The sequence below is a fragment of the Prosopis cineraria genome, unplaced genomic scaffold (assembly GCF_029017545.1).
Source record: "Prosopis cineraria cultivar Desert tree isolate PC_DT_omini unplaced genomic scaffold, ASM2901754v1 PC12, whole genome shotgun sequence".
NCBI classification, from domain to species: Eukaryota; Viridiplantae; Streptophyta; class Magnoliopsida; order Fabales; family Fabaceae; genus Prosopis; species Prosopis cineraria.
Window position 1 is genome coordinate 42,043,511 of NW_026555343.1, and position 17,881 is coordinate 42,061,391.

Here is a 17,881-nt window from a genome sequence, read left to right on the forward strand (position 1 = left end):
GCGCTACCTAAGTGAGCATCCATTCTCATTTCATATAAACACATTCCCATCATTTTCAATCTCACATACTTATCTTTATCAAGCTCATCATTAATTACTCATTTTAAACCACATTGTAAAATGCAATTTATTGAGAACATCACTTTTGCAACTTTAAAACTCATTTCGCAATCACTTTCGCATGTTTAATACATATCAAAGCACTTACATAATCACAAAATTTTATTACATGTTACACACATTCACAAGTCATAATTCACATGTTAAATGTATAATTAATATCATGTTGCAATTAACATACAATTACTCAAAGTAAGGTTCCCCCAATTACCTCAAACCTTTGAGAGGTCAAAGATTTACCCCTCAATATTCTAAGCTTCTAAGCTTGATTTTCAAAGTCGCAATGGTGTCCAAGAGCTTAATTTATAATTAACCAAGTTATCTTTCATTAACATTGTCAAGAGCACACTATCAACTCACACTTTTACTTTTCTATTTTTCTAACAATATCAATTTTACCATTTGGGCTTACCCATTAGGTTTACTAACTCTTTTTAGTTCCTAATAACATTAAGAAGATATTAAACTCCTATTAATGGCATTATAACTCTTCCAACCACCCTCATTAATGTCATTTTTAGATATTAATTAGGTCCAACTACCAAAAGACCCAAAACCTGTTATGTTTAGGTTTAGATACTCCATTCTGTTCCCATTAACGCTATTTGAGACAATGAATTTAAATCCTTAACCTATATGGATAAAAAATTATCTCCAACTATTAAATCTTAACCAAAGACTTTATAAATGTGGAAGAGATTAGAATAGAGTTTAAGGCACTTATTTTAAGTGTTTCTAGCTTCAAAATGCTTCCAATGTCATCTAAGAATAAACCATAGTAGAGCATAAATTGTCCTCTTTGTTTCCTCCTTTCTCTTCTTTCTATTTCTGCCTCAGTTTGTGAGTTATAATCTGCAGAAAATGACTAAGCACCATAATAGATGCTAAATGTGCTATGGCACATGGCATAAAGAGGTCCCTTTCTCACTTTAGTTATGTCTATGCATCGTGGTGGACGTATTTTACGCCGCGGCATGTGGCATAGAAACACTCCTTCCTTGTTTTCTTCTCTTTTCGATGCTCAAATAGCCCAACTTTTCATTGAACCCACAATTAGGGCTAAAACACAATCAAAACTAGTCATTAGACCTCCCTAACCACACACCATGTTAATTTACTTAATTATCATTATTAAGTTTAGTTAATCAAGGATTAAAGTTTGAGATGTTACATCTTGTCCATGATTTAAACTCACGACGTTCTTTTTTTTTGTGTCCCACCATTTTACCATTGAGTTGAAATGAACCTGCAATCCATTATTGTATAATTAAATATATATTATTAAACTAAACAAACATACATATATTTTAAATATTAAATATTATAAAATATTATTACTATCATTAAATATTCTCATTTAATTCTTTCAATTTATTAAAATTGTGAATTATATTATTTATTTTATCTAAACTAAACTATAAATATAATTGATACCATATCCTTTATATTATTTATTTTAATTTTTCACTCCTCGAGGTTATTATGTTATTTATTTTGATATTCATATTTATAATTATAATATAAAAAATATCTAAGAATCAATAATAAAAATATAGATGATTATACATTAGATCATAATTATTTAATTATTGGCTAGTTTTAATTAAAATTTTATTTTTACTTTTAATAAAAAAATAACCATTCAGTAATGTAATTGGCTTGTTTTATATTACATTTTACTTTTTTAATTAGTTTCTATTTTTAAATTGTAATTTTGTAAGAAAATTATACACTCTATTATCTAATTTTTCTATATTTATGTTGCAAGATAGCATCAAATATATAAAAAAAATCATATTATATCACATACATAGTATAATTTTAGAATATCTCATTTCTCTTCTTTTCGTCTTCCTCTCTTCCTCTTCCCTATTATTAACCATCGAATTGAGAACATCTAAATTAACATTAAACTTTAAAGTTATCAATATTAAATGTAGAATTTGAATTGAAAAATTAGATTAGATTAAATATAATTATATGAATGAATAAATTTGACTATCACATATTTAATTATTATAAACAAGTAGTGTTATTGTTTAAAATATCAATTGAATCATAAAACATTTAAAAATAAAGACGTATTATCACATTATATGCATTCCAAATTAAAATATCAAACAATAAGTTCTTGAATGAATTCATTACTTCACATAAGGACATGCATTGGTCAATTCAGTTCAATTCGATATTAATTAACCAAAATCAATGAATCAAACTAGCTTAAATAGTTGGACCGAATTAAATCATCCATTACTTGATAACAATAATGGACAAGAAATAACTCGGTTAGGCTTGATTCTTTAATTTGACTCATGAGCATTAAATAATAGCTACTATAAAATATATTAAATGAAAACTCATTATGTTATTTTATATACTCATCATAAAATTACAATAATACAACAAAGTTATATCTTAAAATGTTAAATATTAAATTAATTAAAAAATTATGATGATGATATATAATTACAATTAATTATTATTAAGGTCAAACTTTGAGCAACAACTTTTATGATATTGTTTATTTTTAACAATGGCTTTTTAAAATTTTCCTAAAGTGATTGCTGAAAGTTTTTTTTTCTTTTAATGTAATGGTGTCCACGAAACATGTAAAATATTTTGTGCCTCCACGAGAATCAAATAATTTATGGTTGTTTCTCTGGCTAGGTTTCTGTTGAGGCTAACGATACTGCGTAATGGGATCTGTTGGATTAATTATGTCAAGCTCTTTTGGTGGTTAGCGAAGTACGAAAAAGAGCCACATGGATTCGCGTCTCTGGCAGCGAGGAAAAAACAAGTATTTTCTTTGAAGAATGCTAACCTGTAGCCGATTACCTTGTGATTTGGTTCGAATATAAAGCTTGCAAAATTTTTCATTTCTGAGTTATAATATTGTGCTACTCAACTCTCTTTGTACTTTATAATGTATCTTAGCGTTGCAATTCTCACGTATATTTTCGGCCTTAATTTTAAGACACGTGTGTGTGTGGATAAGTTGACTATTCATGGGCTAAATTATATTTTACTTCTTCAAGTTATTCATAATTATTAGTATGCTCGATCTTACAAGCACCTCCAAATTTAAACATCCTTGGAATCTTCAAAATATCAGTGAAATACATTCATTTAATCATGAATCTATAGCTCAACTAGGCCAAAAAAATTCAAAAAAAAAAACATAACTTCATATCCCTATATTTTACTCTAGTTTTATTATAGGTCTCCTCATTTTTTTAAAATCCTCATGCTTTTATTTTTCGGTGTTTCAGGCCCATATAACATTGCTTGTAAAAAGGCTTAAAATATTAAAAATAAAAGTATAAGAATCTAATATATCGAAAAGAAAGTGTAAAAACTTATAATAAAATTTAAATATAGTAGAAAGATTTGAAATTATATTTTTAAAAAAAAATACATGTATAACATTACGTGATTATTGTTCAACTTCAAATAGTATATCGTTGCCGCTGGGTGTGGTTAAGCAATGATAAGACAAAACCACACACAAGAGCTACATATATATACATATACATATACATATATATATATATATATATATTAAATGAAACAATTGAAATCAAAGAAAAGGCCTAACTACTTATTACTAGTAGAGGTGTTTAAAATAGTAATTTAGCCCTTGAGTTAAAAGTCAACACTAAAACAGTGTGATTGGTGCGTTTTGGGAGCGGATTCGCAAATAATGCAGAGTTTTGATCATTCACGCACCATGCAGCAGCGTACTAGTGCTTTAACAGTGTCGAAAAAGAACTGAAGCAAACATTAATGTCTTCAACCTAATCTGACAGATTAATTATCATAAATGTTCATTTACTGATATTGACAGCAACGTGCATTCATTGCCCAAGTTCCACCATTTTTTAATATTGTAGTTGTTTGGTCAGATAAGGCCTCCAACCAAAACAATTAGCGTGGCATCCCCGAAATTAGTGAAGACAAACCAAAATTTCTTTTGGGGTTCCTTTGATCTTGCAGTAATAATTTGAGCTTGACACACCCTATCTTGATATTTTTAAATAAAATTATACATATTAATAAATTTTATTAAATATATTTGATAATTTTTTAAGAATAAAGGGGTAAAAATATCCATAAAGTAATCAGCCACAGGCACCCAGTATCCTAAAGTGACAAAAAGGATAAAAATACCTATAACATTACATGGATGGGTGTAAAAGTAACCAGACCGTCAACTTTGACCTAACACTGTTAACTTTGACCGTTAAATACTGACTGTACATGCCATGTGTCAGTTTTTGCTGACATGGACTAAAAAGGGACAAAAATAACCACGAAATCATAGGCCAGGAGCAAAAATACTCATAACGTTACTAAAGTTAGTGCAAAAGTGATCAATCTATCTAATTTCTTAAATGTTGATCGTTTAGTTGACACCTAAGCACAAGTTGACTATTTTTTTATCGATGTAGATAAAAAATATTACTAGATGAAATTTTTTAGAAGTTAATCAGTTATTGTATAAATATCATGTAAGAAAATGTCATTTTGATTGAATATCAAATTAAATCGCTTGTTTCTTTACAGTAGTGGCAAAAATCATTTAAAAATTTTGAATCTATCGTGAATGCAATTGCTTAAGGTTGTGACAATACTCTTAAGCTAGATGTGCTCAATGTTAATATTTGATTTTGAATAACCTATCTCACTATGTCAAATCTCAGGTTTTGCAGACAAAAAATGAGTGAAGAGAGAGAAAGGAAGGGGGCAAGATATGTGGTGATGAAAAGAAACCATATGGTTGACGGATTGGTCACTATTACACCTATTAAAGTAATATTATAGGTACTCATACAATGATCAATTAACATCTATAAAAATTCATCTTGAAATATTTTTTGTTTACATCAGCAAAAAATAGTTAACTTTTGCTTAGGCATCACCTAACAATCCACATTTAAGAGATTGAATATATTGGTCACTTTTGCACCAACTTTAATAACATTATGGGTATTTTTGCTCTTGACCAATGACTTTATAGGTATTTTTATCCCTTTTTCAGTCCACGTCAGCAAAGACTGACACGTGGTATGCACATTCAGCATTTAACGGTCAAAGTTGACGGTCTGGTTACTTTTGCACTCATTCATATAATGGTTATGGGTATTTTTGTCCTTTTTTTACTTTAAAATACTGGGTGCTCGTGGTTGACTACTTTGTGAGTATTTTTGCCCCTTTATCCTTTTTTTAAACAAAAATATAAACTTATAAAAATATTTTTTATTTAATACTCCATTTATAAAATAATATTAAAGAGAGAAAATATAATGGGAAAGGTAATATTGAAAAGTATCATTAATAAAATATTATTTTTGTTAAAGTATTTTATATTTTGGAATAATAAATCTCTTTCAAAAGTGTCTTATAATTTAAAACAAAAAAAAGTACCATTCTGGTTTTTATTATTGGAAAAGCATCATTAATAAAATATTATTTTTTATCAAAATATCTTATATTTTAAGGCGAAGAATTTTTCTAAAAGGTACCTTATAAGAGAGACCAAAGGGAGTATGTTTAAGTCATTAATTTTTAATTTTATCTATATTTAAATGAAATTTTGCCATATTTGTACATTAAATAAAAGTAATATTGTTATGGCCAAAAAATAGGAGTAATATTAAAAAAATTAATTAACACTCTAGTAAGGGACTTATAACAAAGGTTATATTTATTTCTTTTAAAAAGTGTCTCATACTAAATGACATGAATGATATTCTACCTCCTCACCCTCTGGTATATATTAGCAATAGTACCACCATAGTTTCCCTACCAAGCAGAGACACACTTGAGTTGTCTTTTTCCATGTTCAGTGTTATGCATATTTATGTGATTAGAATTATTAGCGCTCATTAATATTACATTAATGTGCCGTTGAAATTTTCAAACTACTTCAATTATTATCTTCTTGATAATTAACATACCCGACATCATGCAGCAATATAAAAGTCTTGCTTCTTTCCTCCCTCCTTCCTTAATTCCTTTCTTTTGAAGAATACAAACAACTCAAGCAAAGCAACACACACACACACACACACACACACATTTCATCAGATCCTACCTTAAGGACTAGACTGAAAAATTAGAGGAGAGGAATACAAACCCAAATATGAATAGTCTTAAGATTACTCATGGTATCATTGGCAAGAATATTCACACACTTATTCGCTTCGCAAGAGATAGATGCATATACTGCGTACTTATCTGATCTCTGAATTTCTTCTCATCAACCTCTATTAATTCAGAATGTGCGCATTGTTAGAGTTGTTCTTATTTGCCTCTACTACAAGATTTTGAGAATCCAGTTCAAGATATAAATTCTTCCTTTCTATTAAAAAATTTTCTCTTATTTAAAAATGGTTCGATTACATCACTCTCCATGCTATAATAAGAGTTTACAATTGCCTCACCAGTTGAATGAGAAGCCTTTCGTAAACTATATGTATCCCTTCACCACATGATCACTACTCTCGATGACATTTTCTTTTACTAATTAATTATATGATCGTAACAAGTAATATATAGTAGTTAATGATTTAGCCCAAAAGCAATTTATCTACTAACAAAGTGTTATATGCAACCTGCGTCATATTCCTTGATCACTTAGCCTTCGTTATTATACACTTTTAATCTTAATCTTAATCTTAATTACAATAATCCTATGAGAGTTCGAATGATGGAAGTTAATTTATTGTTCAAAAATATGTCTCCCTTGTGCGTTGAATTTTAATAATTTTTTAATGTCGATATTATATTGCTAGGATTAAGTAGATATTTTAAAATTACACTATGCTGACAAGATGCTGACAGCACAGTGAAAATTCAAAATGCACCAGGGATATCATATAATCGAAATAGACATAGAACTACAAATTAAAATAGTTTATCATCTCAATATGACAATATCTATGTGATTGTTTTTGTTTGAGTAAGAATTTAAAGTACCACAGGAAATTACGTATTGAACACATCACCGAAGTGTTGACTACACTTTAAACTATGTATGGAGAATAGCTGCTTTTGAATCAAACTATGCAGAAAAAATATAATCTATTATTTCCTCTGATGTTAGCATCAGCCAAGGAACAAAGACTCTTCTAGTGTGTGGAAGCTATGTCGATAATGAATCAATTTATAGAGGGATTATAATTAATTGGTCAAAAGTTGAAAAATTAAATTGTTCAATTTCTAATTAGGAAACCCTAATAAAAAATGATGGACTTTTTAACGATAATATACAAGTATTTTCCCAAAATAATATCCGATACAAAAATGATAGATTTTTATTGTGATAAATTTTTTTGAGAGGACTTTAAATGTCATTTTCAGGTTATTATATATAACACAAACTGTACGCTTATTATTGTGCATTTCTGTGTCAATCTACAGTCATGATCACCATCTATCATTATAATTTTTGCTCCGTAAAAAATAATGTCGTGTCTCATCTTAATCTCTTGATTTACCCCTAACATCACGCTTTTTTTTTTCCATGTTCCTTTTTATAAATAAAATATATTTTTCTTCCTCTTCCTCTCGTTCTTCTTGGGACATGTATGGGCAGCGATATCCATTTCTCCTACATTTTAATCAACATTTGATTATCTAATTGAGATTGTTAGAGAAATTAATTAAAACAGGATAATTTCAATCTATCTATGCCTACACTGTTCATCAGCAGAGAAATCTAGTGAATGCTAAAAGAAGTAACGGTATTTTAAGATAAAGAACTACTATTCATGCTTGCAACATATATATTATATATTGATAAAATCAGTATTGCATATGGGATCAAAGATCTGGTTCAGATACATATATTATTAGACTCTTTCAATGGTTTGATTCTTTGAGATATTGTCACTTTCAGCACATGTTCCAATAGTAACTTAATGTTGTGTCCATGAATTAGCAAGGTCTAAGGATTTTATTATTGGAATTTTTACTAACAAATCATTTGAATATAAGTGATCGATAGGCAATATCCATCAAATTCAAAATTTCAAAGAAGTCCAGTCTAAGGGGAATATTAGATAGCGTTTGGATTATTGGATTTGTATTTGAATATTAAATTTAAAATCATGCATTTTAAATTTCACATTTAAAATTTATCTATTTAAAATTTTTTATTTAAATAGTTTAAAAAAAGGGGTCAAGGGTCAAAAATATCCCTAAAGCATATGCAAAATGTATAGATACCTCTAAACTCAACTATGAATCATTTATATCTCTCAACCTTAAATGTTTTTATGTTATCACCTCATTGATTTATCTGTTTATTTTTCATTTGTGGGGCCCAGTTTTAAATTTTTTATTATAAAATATTATTTATAGGCCCCATGCTATTTTTTAAATATTTTTTATCCTCCCTCCTCTTCTCTCTCTCCCTCCTGCTCGATCTCATCATCTTCTCGTCCACACTCTCTTATCTCGTCTCCTTCTTTGCTTTGTCTCCTTCGTCTCCCATCTCCCGTCTCCCTCTATGCTCCATCTCCCTCTATGCTTCGTCTCTTTATCTTTCAAACTCCCATTTCTCCCCCCTTCGTATCTCTCTCTCTCTCCCCTCCCTACTTTCTCTCTTAGCCTCCCATCTCCCGTCTCCCGTCTCCCCCTCTACTTCGCTTCTTAAGGACAGCATCGGGCTTCAACTCTAACATCCATGGGATCCCAATGCTGCTTAAGGACAGCTTAACAAGACAACAACGATGAACCTTAGAGCGTTCACCGCACTTGGTGAAAGATGACCAAAGAGAGAAGGTAGAGAGAGAGGAGTGTCGCGAGCTATGCACGTATGTATGCATGAAGCTTTTGACTGATGGTTGTGTGGCCCAAATGAACATGACTCCAATGTAATGCTTAGCGGTGATATTCTATGAAGAGAAAGTTGCTCTATTTCTATAGAAAGAAACAGAGCAAGGCTGCTCAAAATGATGATGACTTGCATGAGAGGGATCAGCTGCTCGTTGCACAAGAGAAACGGATGTTGTAAGGGAAGTTACTAAGGCGGGCTACTTTGTATTTTTTTTATGAGGACAGACACATCCTAGGCTAGTAAGCCTATATAATCAACTAAATACAGCAAATCCTTCTCCAGTACAGTGTGTAACTTCGCAAGGGCGTTAGTGAAAATACTAAGCCCAAGCAAACTATCTAGTCCAATCTTTGCAAGCACGTCTGCTGCATTGTTCTTTTTCTTATTTATCTTCTTGAGGCACACATCCCAATTCATTAAGCCCAACTACTTGCCCTGTTTCAGAATCCATAGAGGTGATAAAGAGTGCAAGACATAGCCTCTTTGTCTTAGGGCAATATCCTACTAGAGTTCATTCGATCAGGGACGGAGCAGCCCAACATCACCACGTTTAGGGGGTTCAACTGGAGGTCCCCACCATTGACTTTAGCAACCCTGACGAGGAGGAGCTAGTGTCTCAAATCATGGGTGCCAGTAGCAATTGGGAGAGAGGAGAGGAGAGGAGAGAATTTTTTATTTTAAAAATAATATTTTATAATAAAAATATTAAAAAAATTTGAATATGGCTCTCATTAACAGAAAAAATGGATAGATAATGATAGGGTAACAGAACAAAAAATATTTGAGGTTGAGCAATATAAATTATCTGTAGTTGAGCTTAGGGTCACTTGTCACCCTTCATATACACTTCAAAGATAAAAATGACTTTTAACTCTTTAAAAAAATTAAATAAAAAAGAGATGAATTGAGATTCAAGTGAAAATGAAAAATTGAAAGTGATAAATTTAAAAAGAATATAAAAGATGTCAGATACATTAATAGTAAAAATATGAAGAAAAAAAAAACAAAAGGTTTGAAATAATTGAAATTTTAAACAACTAGTATAGAGGGAATTTAAAATTATAAAAAAATTATATTAAAAATATATTTGTGTTAATTCTTGTATACCGAAACGTGGGATTCGATCTAAATCCAAATTCAAATCTAAATCTTTATGGATCCAAACACACTATTAAGATAGATGAAGACTTCAAAATGAATTTTCTCAGCTTTTATTTATTTTTTCAAATTTCGTTATCATCTCAAAGATGCATCATGCTGACTATCTCAGCATAACAACAGAGATAATGGTACTTATTTTAATCAAAAGATATATATATATATATATATATTACTCGTGTGACATTAACACGTATTTTGAAAATGTGTTTGGTTGATATAAAATTGTAATTTTTAAATAAACGAGAATAAACTAAAGTTGGGGTTTCTACATAAAATAAATAACATCAACACAAATTTAAATATTTTTCTTTGCAAATTAAATTATACTTTAACAAAAGAATACAATTATCAGTTTGTGTATAGTTTGATCACCTTTAGTTGTAAGAAATTTTGTGTATCTTATAATAGATAGATAGATAAATGGATTAGATAGACGTACGTGTGCAATATTGACGTCTCTCTCAAGTAAAATTAATGATGTACGGTTAGTATATATGAAAAGGCGATTCTCAAACCTCTGTGTGTGTGTGTGTCTGTATGTATGTATGTATAATCATTAAGTGAATTATTTGGTCCCTGAATTTTTTTTTATTATTGACTTCATTTTGTCATTAAATTTTTATGTTTAATAAATTAAGCCCTTAAAATTTTGAAATTATATACAACTAGTTTTTATAGTTTGAAGACGGATAACCCTAATCACATATGCGTCGTAGAGTGAATGACAACAACTTTATAGATTGCAAAAACAAATGTTAGTCGGATAAGATGAAATAAGAAAATGAAATTGTGTATGAAATTTTAGAGATCTGATTGATAAAACTTAAATTTCAGGAGAAGGATAAAAAATTCATTACAAAGGATCCAAAGTGAGTGAGTGATTGAATTGCAAGCGATATAAAGGATGGAGAAGGTCAAACATTTCAAGGCTGGAGTGGGAACTTATACGTGCGCGAAGAAAGTGGGGCAAACAGGATGTAGAATTTGACTTCAAAAAAGTGTTCCTAAATGCTTGAAGGGAAGAGGGACCAGCGATGCCCAGACCTGAATGTCACCTTTATCCATGGATATATGATATGAGGAGGGGACCAGAACCTCGACCTTTTCACATTTGCATACTGCTTCCACGACGCTCCTTTGCTGGGGGACCAGGCTATGGCATTGGTTCACAAATAACATGTCCACTACGTAGCGATTTACTTTCGTTGGATTCTTCTGTTTTCTAATTAATAACTTGGTCAGCATGACACTCTCTGCCGCGGAGCTAGGGTGCCGGTGGAGGTTGACCGTTGTTAGTGTCTTGTCCTTTTGATCTAATATGGCTGTCAAAATCTATTGTGAGCAGTTTAGATTTTGCCCGGTTTCTATAGGGTTGTCACTTGGCAGAGGAAAGCCCACGTGGTCCTCACCTCTATGTCTCTTTCTATCTTCCCCATCTAGCTTAGCCTGGCCCTTGGAGCCAGGTGCAAATTGAATGCATGCATCATGCATGAATACACTTGTAAACCTGTTTTGTAAGCTATTCACTCCTGTCTTAAATAAAAGGTTCATTTGAGAGTTTAGATTTGGTCCTAAATAATATACAAGATCTCATTCTCTTTTATTTTCTATTTTAATTTTTCCCGATATATTATCTCCATTTATTGGGGGCATTTTTATCTCCGTGCATTAAATTTTAATTCATTAGATTAAATGGTAAGCGTATTTTTGAAAAGTGTCATGAATTCTTTACAAATTAATTACAAATAACCAACTTACCTGCTTTATTTATTTATTTTTTTATTTATTTTGTTTGAGACTCTATGCATTAGTTAAAAATATCTCATATCTAGAACTGACGAAGTAACAATCTATATCTCATATCTGAAACTGACGAAGCAACAATCTCTTTTATGTTTTTGTGTCAAAAGGACCTCTCCTCGCTGAGTGGAACCGGTAGTTCCGTCGTTGCAACTTGCATGGTAGGCTCTGAAGATCTTTTGGTTATTGGGCTCATTAATTCATTGGGCTGCCCCATTTTCTCATAGTATAGGCTTTATTGTCAATTGGACTTGTTGGGCCAGGCCCATCAAGTCAATGGTTCATCAGATAATTGCTAGTCTCCATAGATAACTCGAAGAGGGGAAAGCCATTGATCCCGCAGGAAAACGACTTGACCAAAAACAGAGAGAGAGGCTTTGATGAACGAGTGATAAGAACGAATGGTGAATGAACGACGACCCAAAATATTGTCAAAATTCCAAATGAAATGTCATGAGAAGCAGAGAATTGAGAATTGAGAGTTGAGACAACCACAATTCAAGTCAAAGTAATTAAATTCAACACTACAAATTGAGAGGTATCAGACAACACAATCACATGCTTTGTTCATAAAATACACCAGCAAAAATTAACCTGATCAATACACGTCCTTACATTATGAAAAATAAAATATAAGTACAACTGCAGATTACCAGCACACTCCAGAGGACAGATTAACCACTGGTGCCTGCAAAAAAGAAGCAGGGGGATCCTCACATCAATAAAATATTGCAAATGCAGCAGAGAAGAAAAGTAATTAATGTGGCCAACAAAATGAGACGCAGGTCTTGAGTCAAAGTATGTTGTTTTTGCTTGGCCTCGTATAATTGGAGCAATTGCTAACAAAATTACATAATGCAAAATAAATAGTTGTTTTCACAAATAAATATTAAAGCGCAATCATGTAAAGTGAGTTTTGCTTCGCAGGTTGATTACCATATGATTGTTTGGTTTGGCATTCTTAGTTGGATTTTTCAGTTGTTTTTGGTGGAAGGGGACCCGCACAGACGATAAATGATTATTACTACCACATGGAAAGTGACGATTGGATTGGATTTGGTTTATGATCATTTTGAATCTGTCTTCCATAAAACTGTAACACACTGAATATCATGCAAACATCCTCGGTAACAACTTATTTCTTGTATAAACAATGATCTTTCTTTGTTCAATGCACCAACATCCCTGTCTGCACTCAAGTCACAAACAAATGAAGAACGTCTCAAGCATGCGTTGCATGATTTCTTCGTTCAGATCAGAGTCAAGTAGATGAAAGGACAGTCAAATTTGTTAGACTGGATATAGAGAAACTTCCGAGGAGAAAATAGTGGGGTAGGATAAAAAAAAGAATAATAATAATGTTATGCCAATCTGAGTGAACATGAGTCAATCTAAGAAGTTTCAAGTTGGATACGGTTGATTCAATTCCTAATACAAAATAACTAGAAAGAACCTATAAACTCTATCTTTGAGGGTTTAAAAAAAGAAAATCACAATAAAGGCCACTGATTAAACAAAATTTGGTTCAGCTGCCGCACCTTCAATCTTTTGATTCTCGCAGATTTCACTTGCACTAGGTTTCTGGTCTTCTGATTTTTTATTCTTGACATCCACCTCAGGATGGATTTTCTTCTTTATCATCTTCTTCATCAGCTGCAATATTTAAAACCAAAACGAAAACAAAATCAAGTCAAACAAGTAGATTCATGCAAGTTCTTGGTTAATTATTTGGTACTATACAAGCTTGTTCATAGTGAGGTTGTGCGAACGAGAAGCTTAATGACTTACTTTTCGTATATTGTTTATTGGGTGTGGATTGTCCTTATTGACGCCAGAAATGAGCTTCTTGGCGAATGTGGGCTGTCCACGTTTGGCTTTCAGGCTTTGTTTATCATCACCAGGCTGGTCATCAAGCAACACTTTTGCAGCGTCATGTTTCATTATTTTCTCAGAATCAGCCAAGAACAGGTCAGCCAGGGTGATTCTTTCACTTTTCTTCTCCTTCTGCTCAGTCCCCACATGGATACATTCTGTGACATCATCAGAAACCAAAACTGGTGTCAGAGCCACAAGAGCTTCCACTTTGGCAGCATTGGCACGACTGGGTTTTTCATTCACTACATCTTCAAAGTTATTCTCAAACTTGGTGTGAATAAGTGGTTTCATTTCCTCGTACTCAGGTTCCCAATACTTGTTTTCTTCCTCAACACCACCATCTGTGCAATAATTCTCCTCTTCCTCATGTTTCTCTGCTTCATCTTCATCACTTTCCAGAGCCAAGTAATCTTTGTGTTGGCTGGAGGTCTTGAAGGGACCATAACAGCCTAGAGTGCCAATGGTTAGAATGCCATCTTTCCAACCACTAACGAGAGCAACTTCTTTCAGTGAAGCTTGATCATCCCGTTTGATTGCTTCAGGCTCAGCCTTTCTCACGTCTGATTCAAACCCATCTGTTAAAAACAAAGCATACGTACAATATAAACATTGTGCAGAGTTATTTGAACACGTTAGAGATATATGTATCTGTCAAACCCTTCAGAGCACTATGAAGGAACGTCCTATGCACCCAGTTGAAGATCTGTAACAAATTAACAACACTGAAAACTTAGAGATCCCATTTGATCACAATGAAAAATGATTACTAAATATGAATGAGAAGCAAAGTGGATATAGATGCATGCATGATTTGCCATCACCTTCATTTTTTCCCGCTTTCCAAACAATGGTTACAGATGCAGAGTAAGGGACGGGGGCCTAACCATTATGAGGATCAGGAATGAAACGCTCATGGTGGACCAACCTGGTGGCCCAATCGAGTTGAGCCACGTGTTCCCCAAGAGTGTGGCCTACAGGTGGGCTCTCACATACAGTGGAATTAATGTTATAATGTGGTTTGGTCTCTTAACTCAAATTTCAATGACCATATTTCAAGACTAAACTCATTCAATGATGGCTTACGTGTCAGTTTTCTACAGGAGAAACCTGTAAAGCGATGAATCTGCATTATACGATCAAATGGGAACCCGTCAATTGATCTCAAAGAATCTGTTTAGAAGTTCAGAAAAGGAAAGAATAATCAAAGAAAAGGAGAGCTCGAAAAAGGAAAGGAAAATGATGCTTGAACTTATTTTTTGCCCTTTTTGTTTGAAGTTTTTGTCTCCAAATTCTGTAAGTTGGGGGAAAAAAATAAATGAACAATTTAAAAATGGAAAGATAAAAATGTGTCATAAGCTTGGTTAAAAATATTATTTCTAGCTCCACTTCACAAGACTTCATTTGTACTCCTGGTTAAAAGAGTTTGTGAGTGGCTCATTCCAAAAGTCTGCCTCTTGTAGAGCACTTCTTAAATTCATAAATCCTACTTTTCTTATAAGGTTTTCACTGTGGGGAATGATATATAAGAAGTAAATATGCAAGTGTAAGATTGTGAAAATAAAATATTCCAAGGATTTTCTTCTCCAAAAGGTAACACATGACTGATATTTTAATAGATATAGACTTGATTTCATTAAAATTCTTTAAAAGAGGATATGGCTCAAAATTCTAGTAAAAAAATAAAAACTACAAAAGATATTGGTAGTCAATTATGTGACTCATTTAGAACTTGCAAAACTCCTCTGGTCATCAAAGACAGCACCTTCACTCGCTCCCTGAGAAAATAAAAAGTTACAGTAGTTAGAATGTTTAAACAGCGTGACCAAAAACACTAAACATGGGAATCTAAACATTCCATGAATTTTGTCTTGACGTCGCAATCAAAGCTGAAGAGGGAAACAAATGAAGTGAGCCTCATAGCATTTACCGATCTGTACTGTGTTGCTGCAATATTGAAACAGCAAGGATCAAGCAGCTTAGATATTTCATGTGCTGATTCTCTTGCAAATTACTACAGAACAAAAAGAATGCCGTCAATGCTCCTTTTTATGATTAATATATACTGTGGAATAATTTATATGCAATAAAATAAGAAGTATTTCCCAAAAATACGAAAAGTTTCTTTGAACTTAGAACCATAGATTTCGCCTGACACACTTGAGAACTCAAAACTTAAAGTTTCCAGTTCATGAGATTGACCTAGTGTAATACTTTGTTTCATTTAATTTTTTTTTTATTCCGTTAATCCATAAATTACAATCAAGAAGGCAAAAATGCTATTTACGTACAGCACAGCGCCTACAGTAGCTAGGTCTGAATATTCATGCAAAGTCAAAAAATATCTGACCATGTGATGCTGCTGGTTGTTGGATCGATATAGTCACATTGAAGGAACTACTTGCTATTGTTATCTTCTCCTCTATCACAATCTGAATAAAATTTTAATCTGTGTCCTTTGACTGGGGCTTCTTACAGCTGCACGGAATCTTATTTTGTGTATGCATACATTGACTAGGGTTTCAAAACTTTGGTTTTCACTAGACCAGGAGAAGATATTTTTACTTTCATGACTGAAGTGAATTATCTTTCCTTAAGAATCTTCAGTCTCAGACATCCATCTCATAGCTTGTAATTCATCAAGCTAGTATTTGAGCTTGTGACATGCAAATAAACTGAAGCTTATCTGCATCTGTAGTTATTAACTTGTTACATGCCCATGAATGAAGAATCGAGTCATGTAAATTGTAATGTCTATAAAAGATCAAAAGGGAGGTGCATTTTATTGATTACGGGCATGAAATGTTGATCTCACGAGAAGAATTAATGTTGTATGAAAGTGAAAGCTGAACTGGAAACAGGTCTCTCCAAGAGGGCATGGCCAAGCAGAAAACAGTGGCAGAGAAAAATTAGATACAATTCCAATCATAGTACTCTCGGTCTCTGACACCTAGCTTTTTGTCTGATTGCTAGTTCTATTTGTTGCCTTCAAAGCCAGGAAAATGCTTTGGATTCTTCTTATATATGTGCCTGTGGGTCACACTGAGTGCTTCCACACCATAAGCTTACAAATTTGTGTCACAGCTAAAGCAAACTTTCAAGGAAGGAAAATGACCTTTTAACAGCGATAACTTCTGAAGCTGATGCTAGCGAGTGTTAGAAACTACAGAGTGTGTATATATATATATATATATATATAGCGCACATATTGTCCTTTTTAAGACCCTGTATTGAGGGATGCTTCAACTTTTAGTTTTCTTCATCTGGAAGAAAAACAAAAATTTCATGGTAATAGTATACCAAACACATCAAACTAGATGCTTCCACACAAATATCTTAGATACAGAACAAAGTAAAAACAAGTTCCAGAGAGAGTTGATGAGGAAATTAACTTTAATGTCTGTCTCTTGAGCAAATCAAACGAAGACCTCTGAAATTGATCGATAAGGCTCAGCCTTCTGGGTGAAGTCATCTTCTCGAGCTAGCCAACAAGTGATCAGTCGTGATTATTCTTTTTGTTTTCCGCATGTTGCTTCCATAAATGTTTATATGATCCATTACAATAATTATGCCTAATAGCTTGTTAAAAATTAAAAATCAAAGTGGCAACAGTGGGTTTCCTAAGGTGGAGATAACAGTCAAAAGATTGAGCACACATTCACATACACAAAAAAATCGCAATCAGTACGAACACCTCGTGACCACACAGTCATAGTTCAAGTCTTCTAATATTATTCATTCAGAATTAGCCCCAAGCCTTAGACTCGTCTTTTAGCACTGATCATGTATGCATTTTTTCATATTTCTTGAAGCTTCGATTTGCCTGCTCCTAAGCTTTTTGTCCAGCATTATTAACAAATTCTAGTGCGTTTATTTAATGTAATTGTCCTTCTGGCCAATATATATGTGTGTGTGTGTGTGTGTGTGCGCGGGTGCGTGTCATCCTTGGCTCAATAGTTGCTTTGTCGCGCATGAAAGTTCAGCTCAGTTGCAACTTTTCCATTGTTAATAGACATTATAATTTTTGCAAATTCATAAATTTCGGAAACATCTATCTAGGATCTCGGATTAGTAAAAGCATAA

General features: G+C 32.5%; 1 protein-coding gene across 2 annotated transcripts; it reads right to left on the minus strand.

The window, feature by feature from the left end:
- Window positions 1–12,457: 12,457 nt before the first annotated feature.
- LOC129287681 (protein TILLER ANGLE CONTROL 1-like) lies at window positions 12,458–14,809 on the minus strand. 2 transcript variants are annotated; one of them, XM_054923905.1, is made up of 5 exons: window positions 14,686–14,809; window positions 14,459–14,504; window positions 13,715–14,376; window positions 13,465–13,579; window positions 12,458–12,614 (listed from the first exon to the last, which is right to left on the minus strand). In XM_054923905.1, exons 1-5 carry the CDS (start codon window positions 14,713–14,715, stop codon window positions 12,601–12,603), a joined length of 867 nt encoding a protein of 288 aa, XP_054779880.1. In that variant the 5' UTR covers window positions 14,716–14,809; the 3' UTR covers window positions 12,458–12,600. The 2 variants fall into 2 exon arrangements, with proteins under 2 accessions (XP_054779880.1, XP_054779881.1); XM_054923906.1 differs by lacking the exon at window positions 14,686–14,809 and adding an exon at window positions 14,623–14,635.
- Between the last annotated feature and the right edge of the window lie 3,072 nt (window positions 14,810–17,881).

Coding starts and splice junctions, on each gene's coding strand:
- LOC129287681 (XM_054923905.1), bottom strand. CDS start 14,715: ATGAGCGTTTCATTCCTGATCCTCATAATG. Junction 14,505..14,685: donor CATTCCTGATCCTCATAATG/GTTAGGCCCCCG, acceptor AATTTGTTACAG/ATCTTCAACTGGGTGCATAG. Junction 13,580..13,714: donor CAATAAACAATATACGAAAA/GTAAGTCATTAA, acceptor TAAATATTGCAG/CTGATGAAGAAGATGATAAA.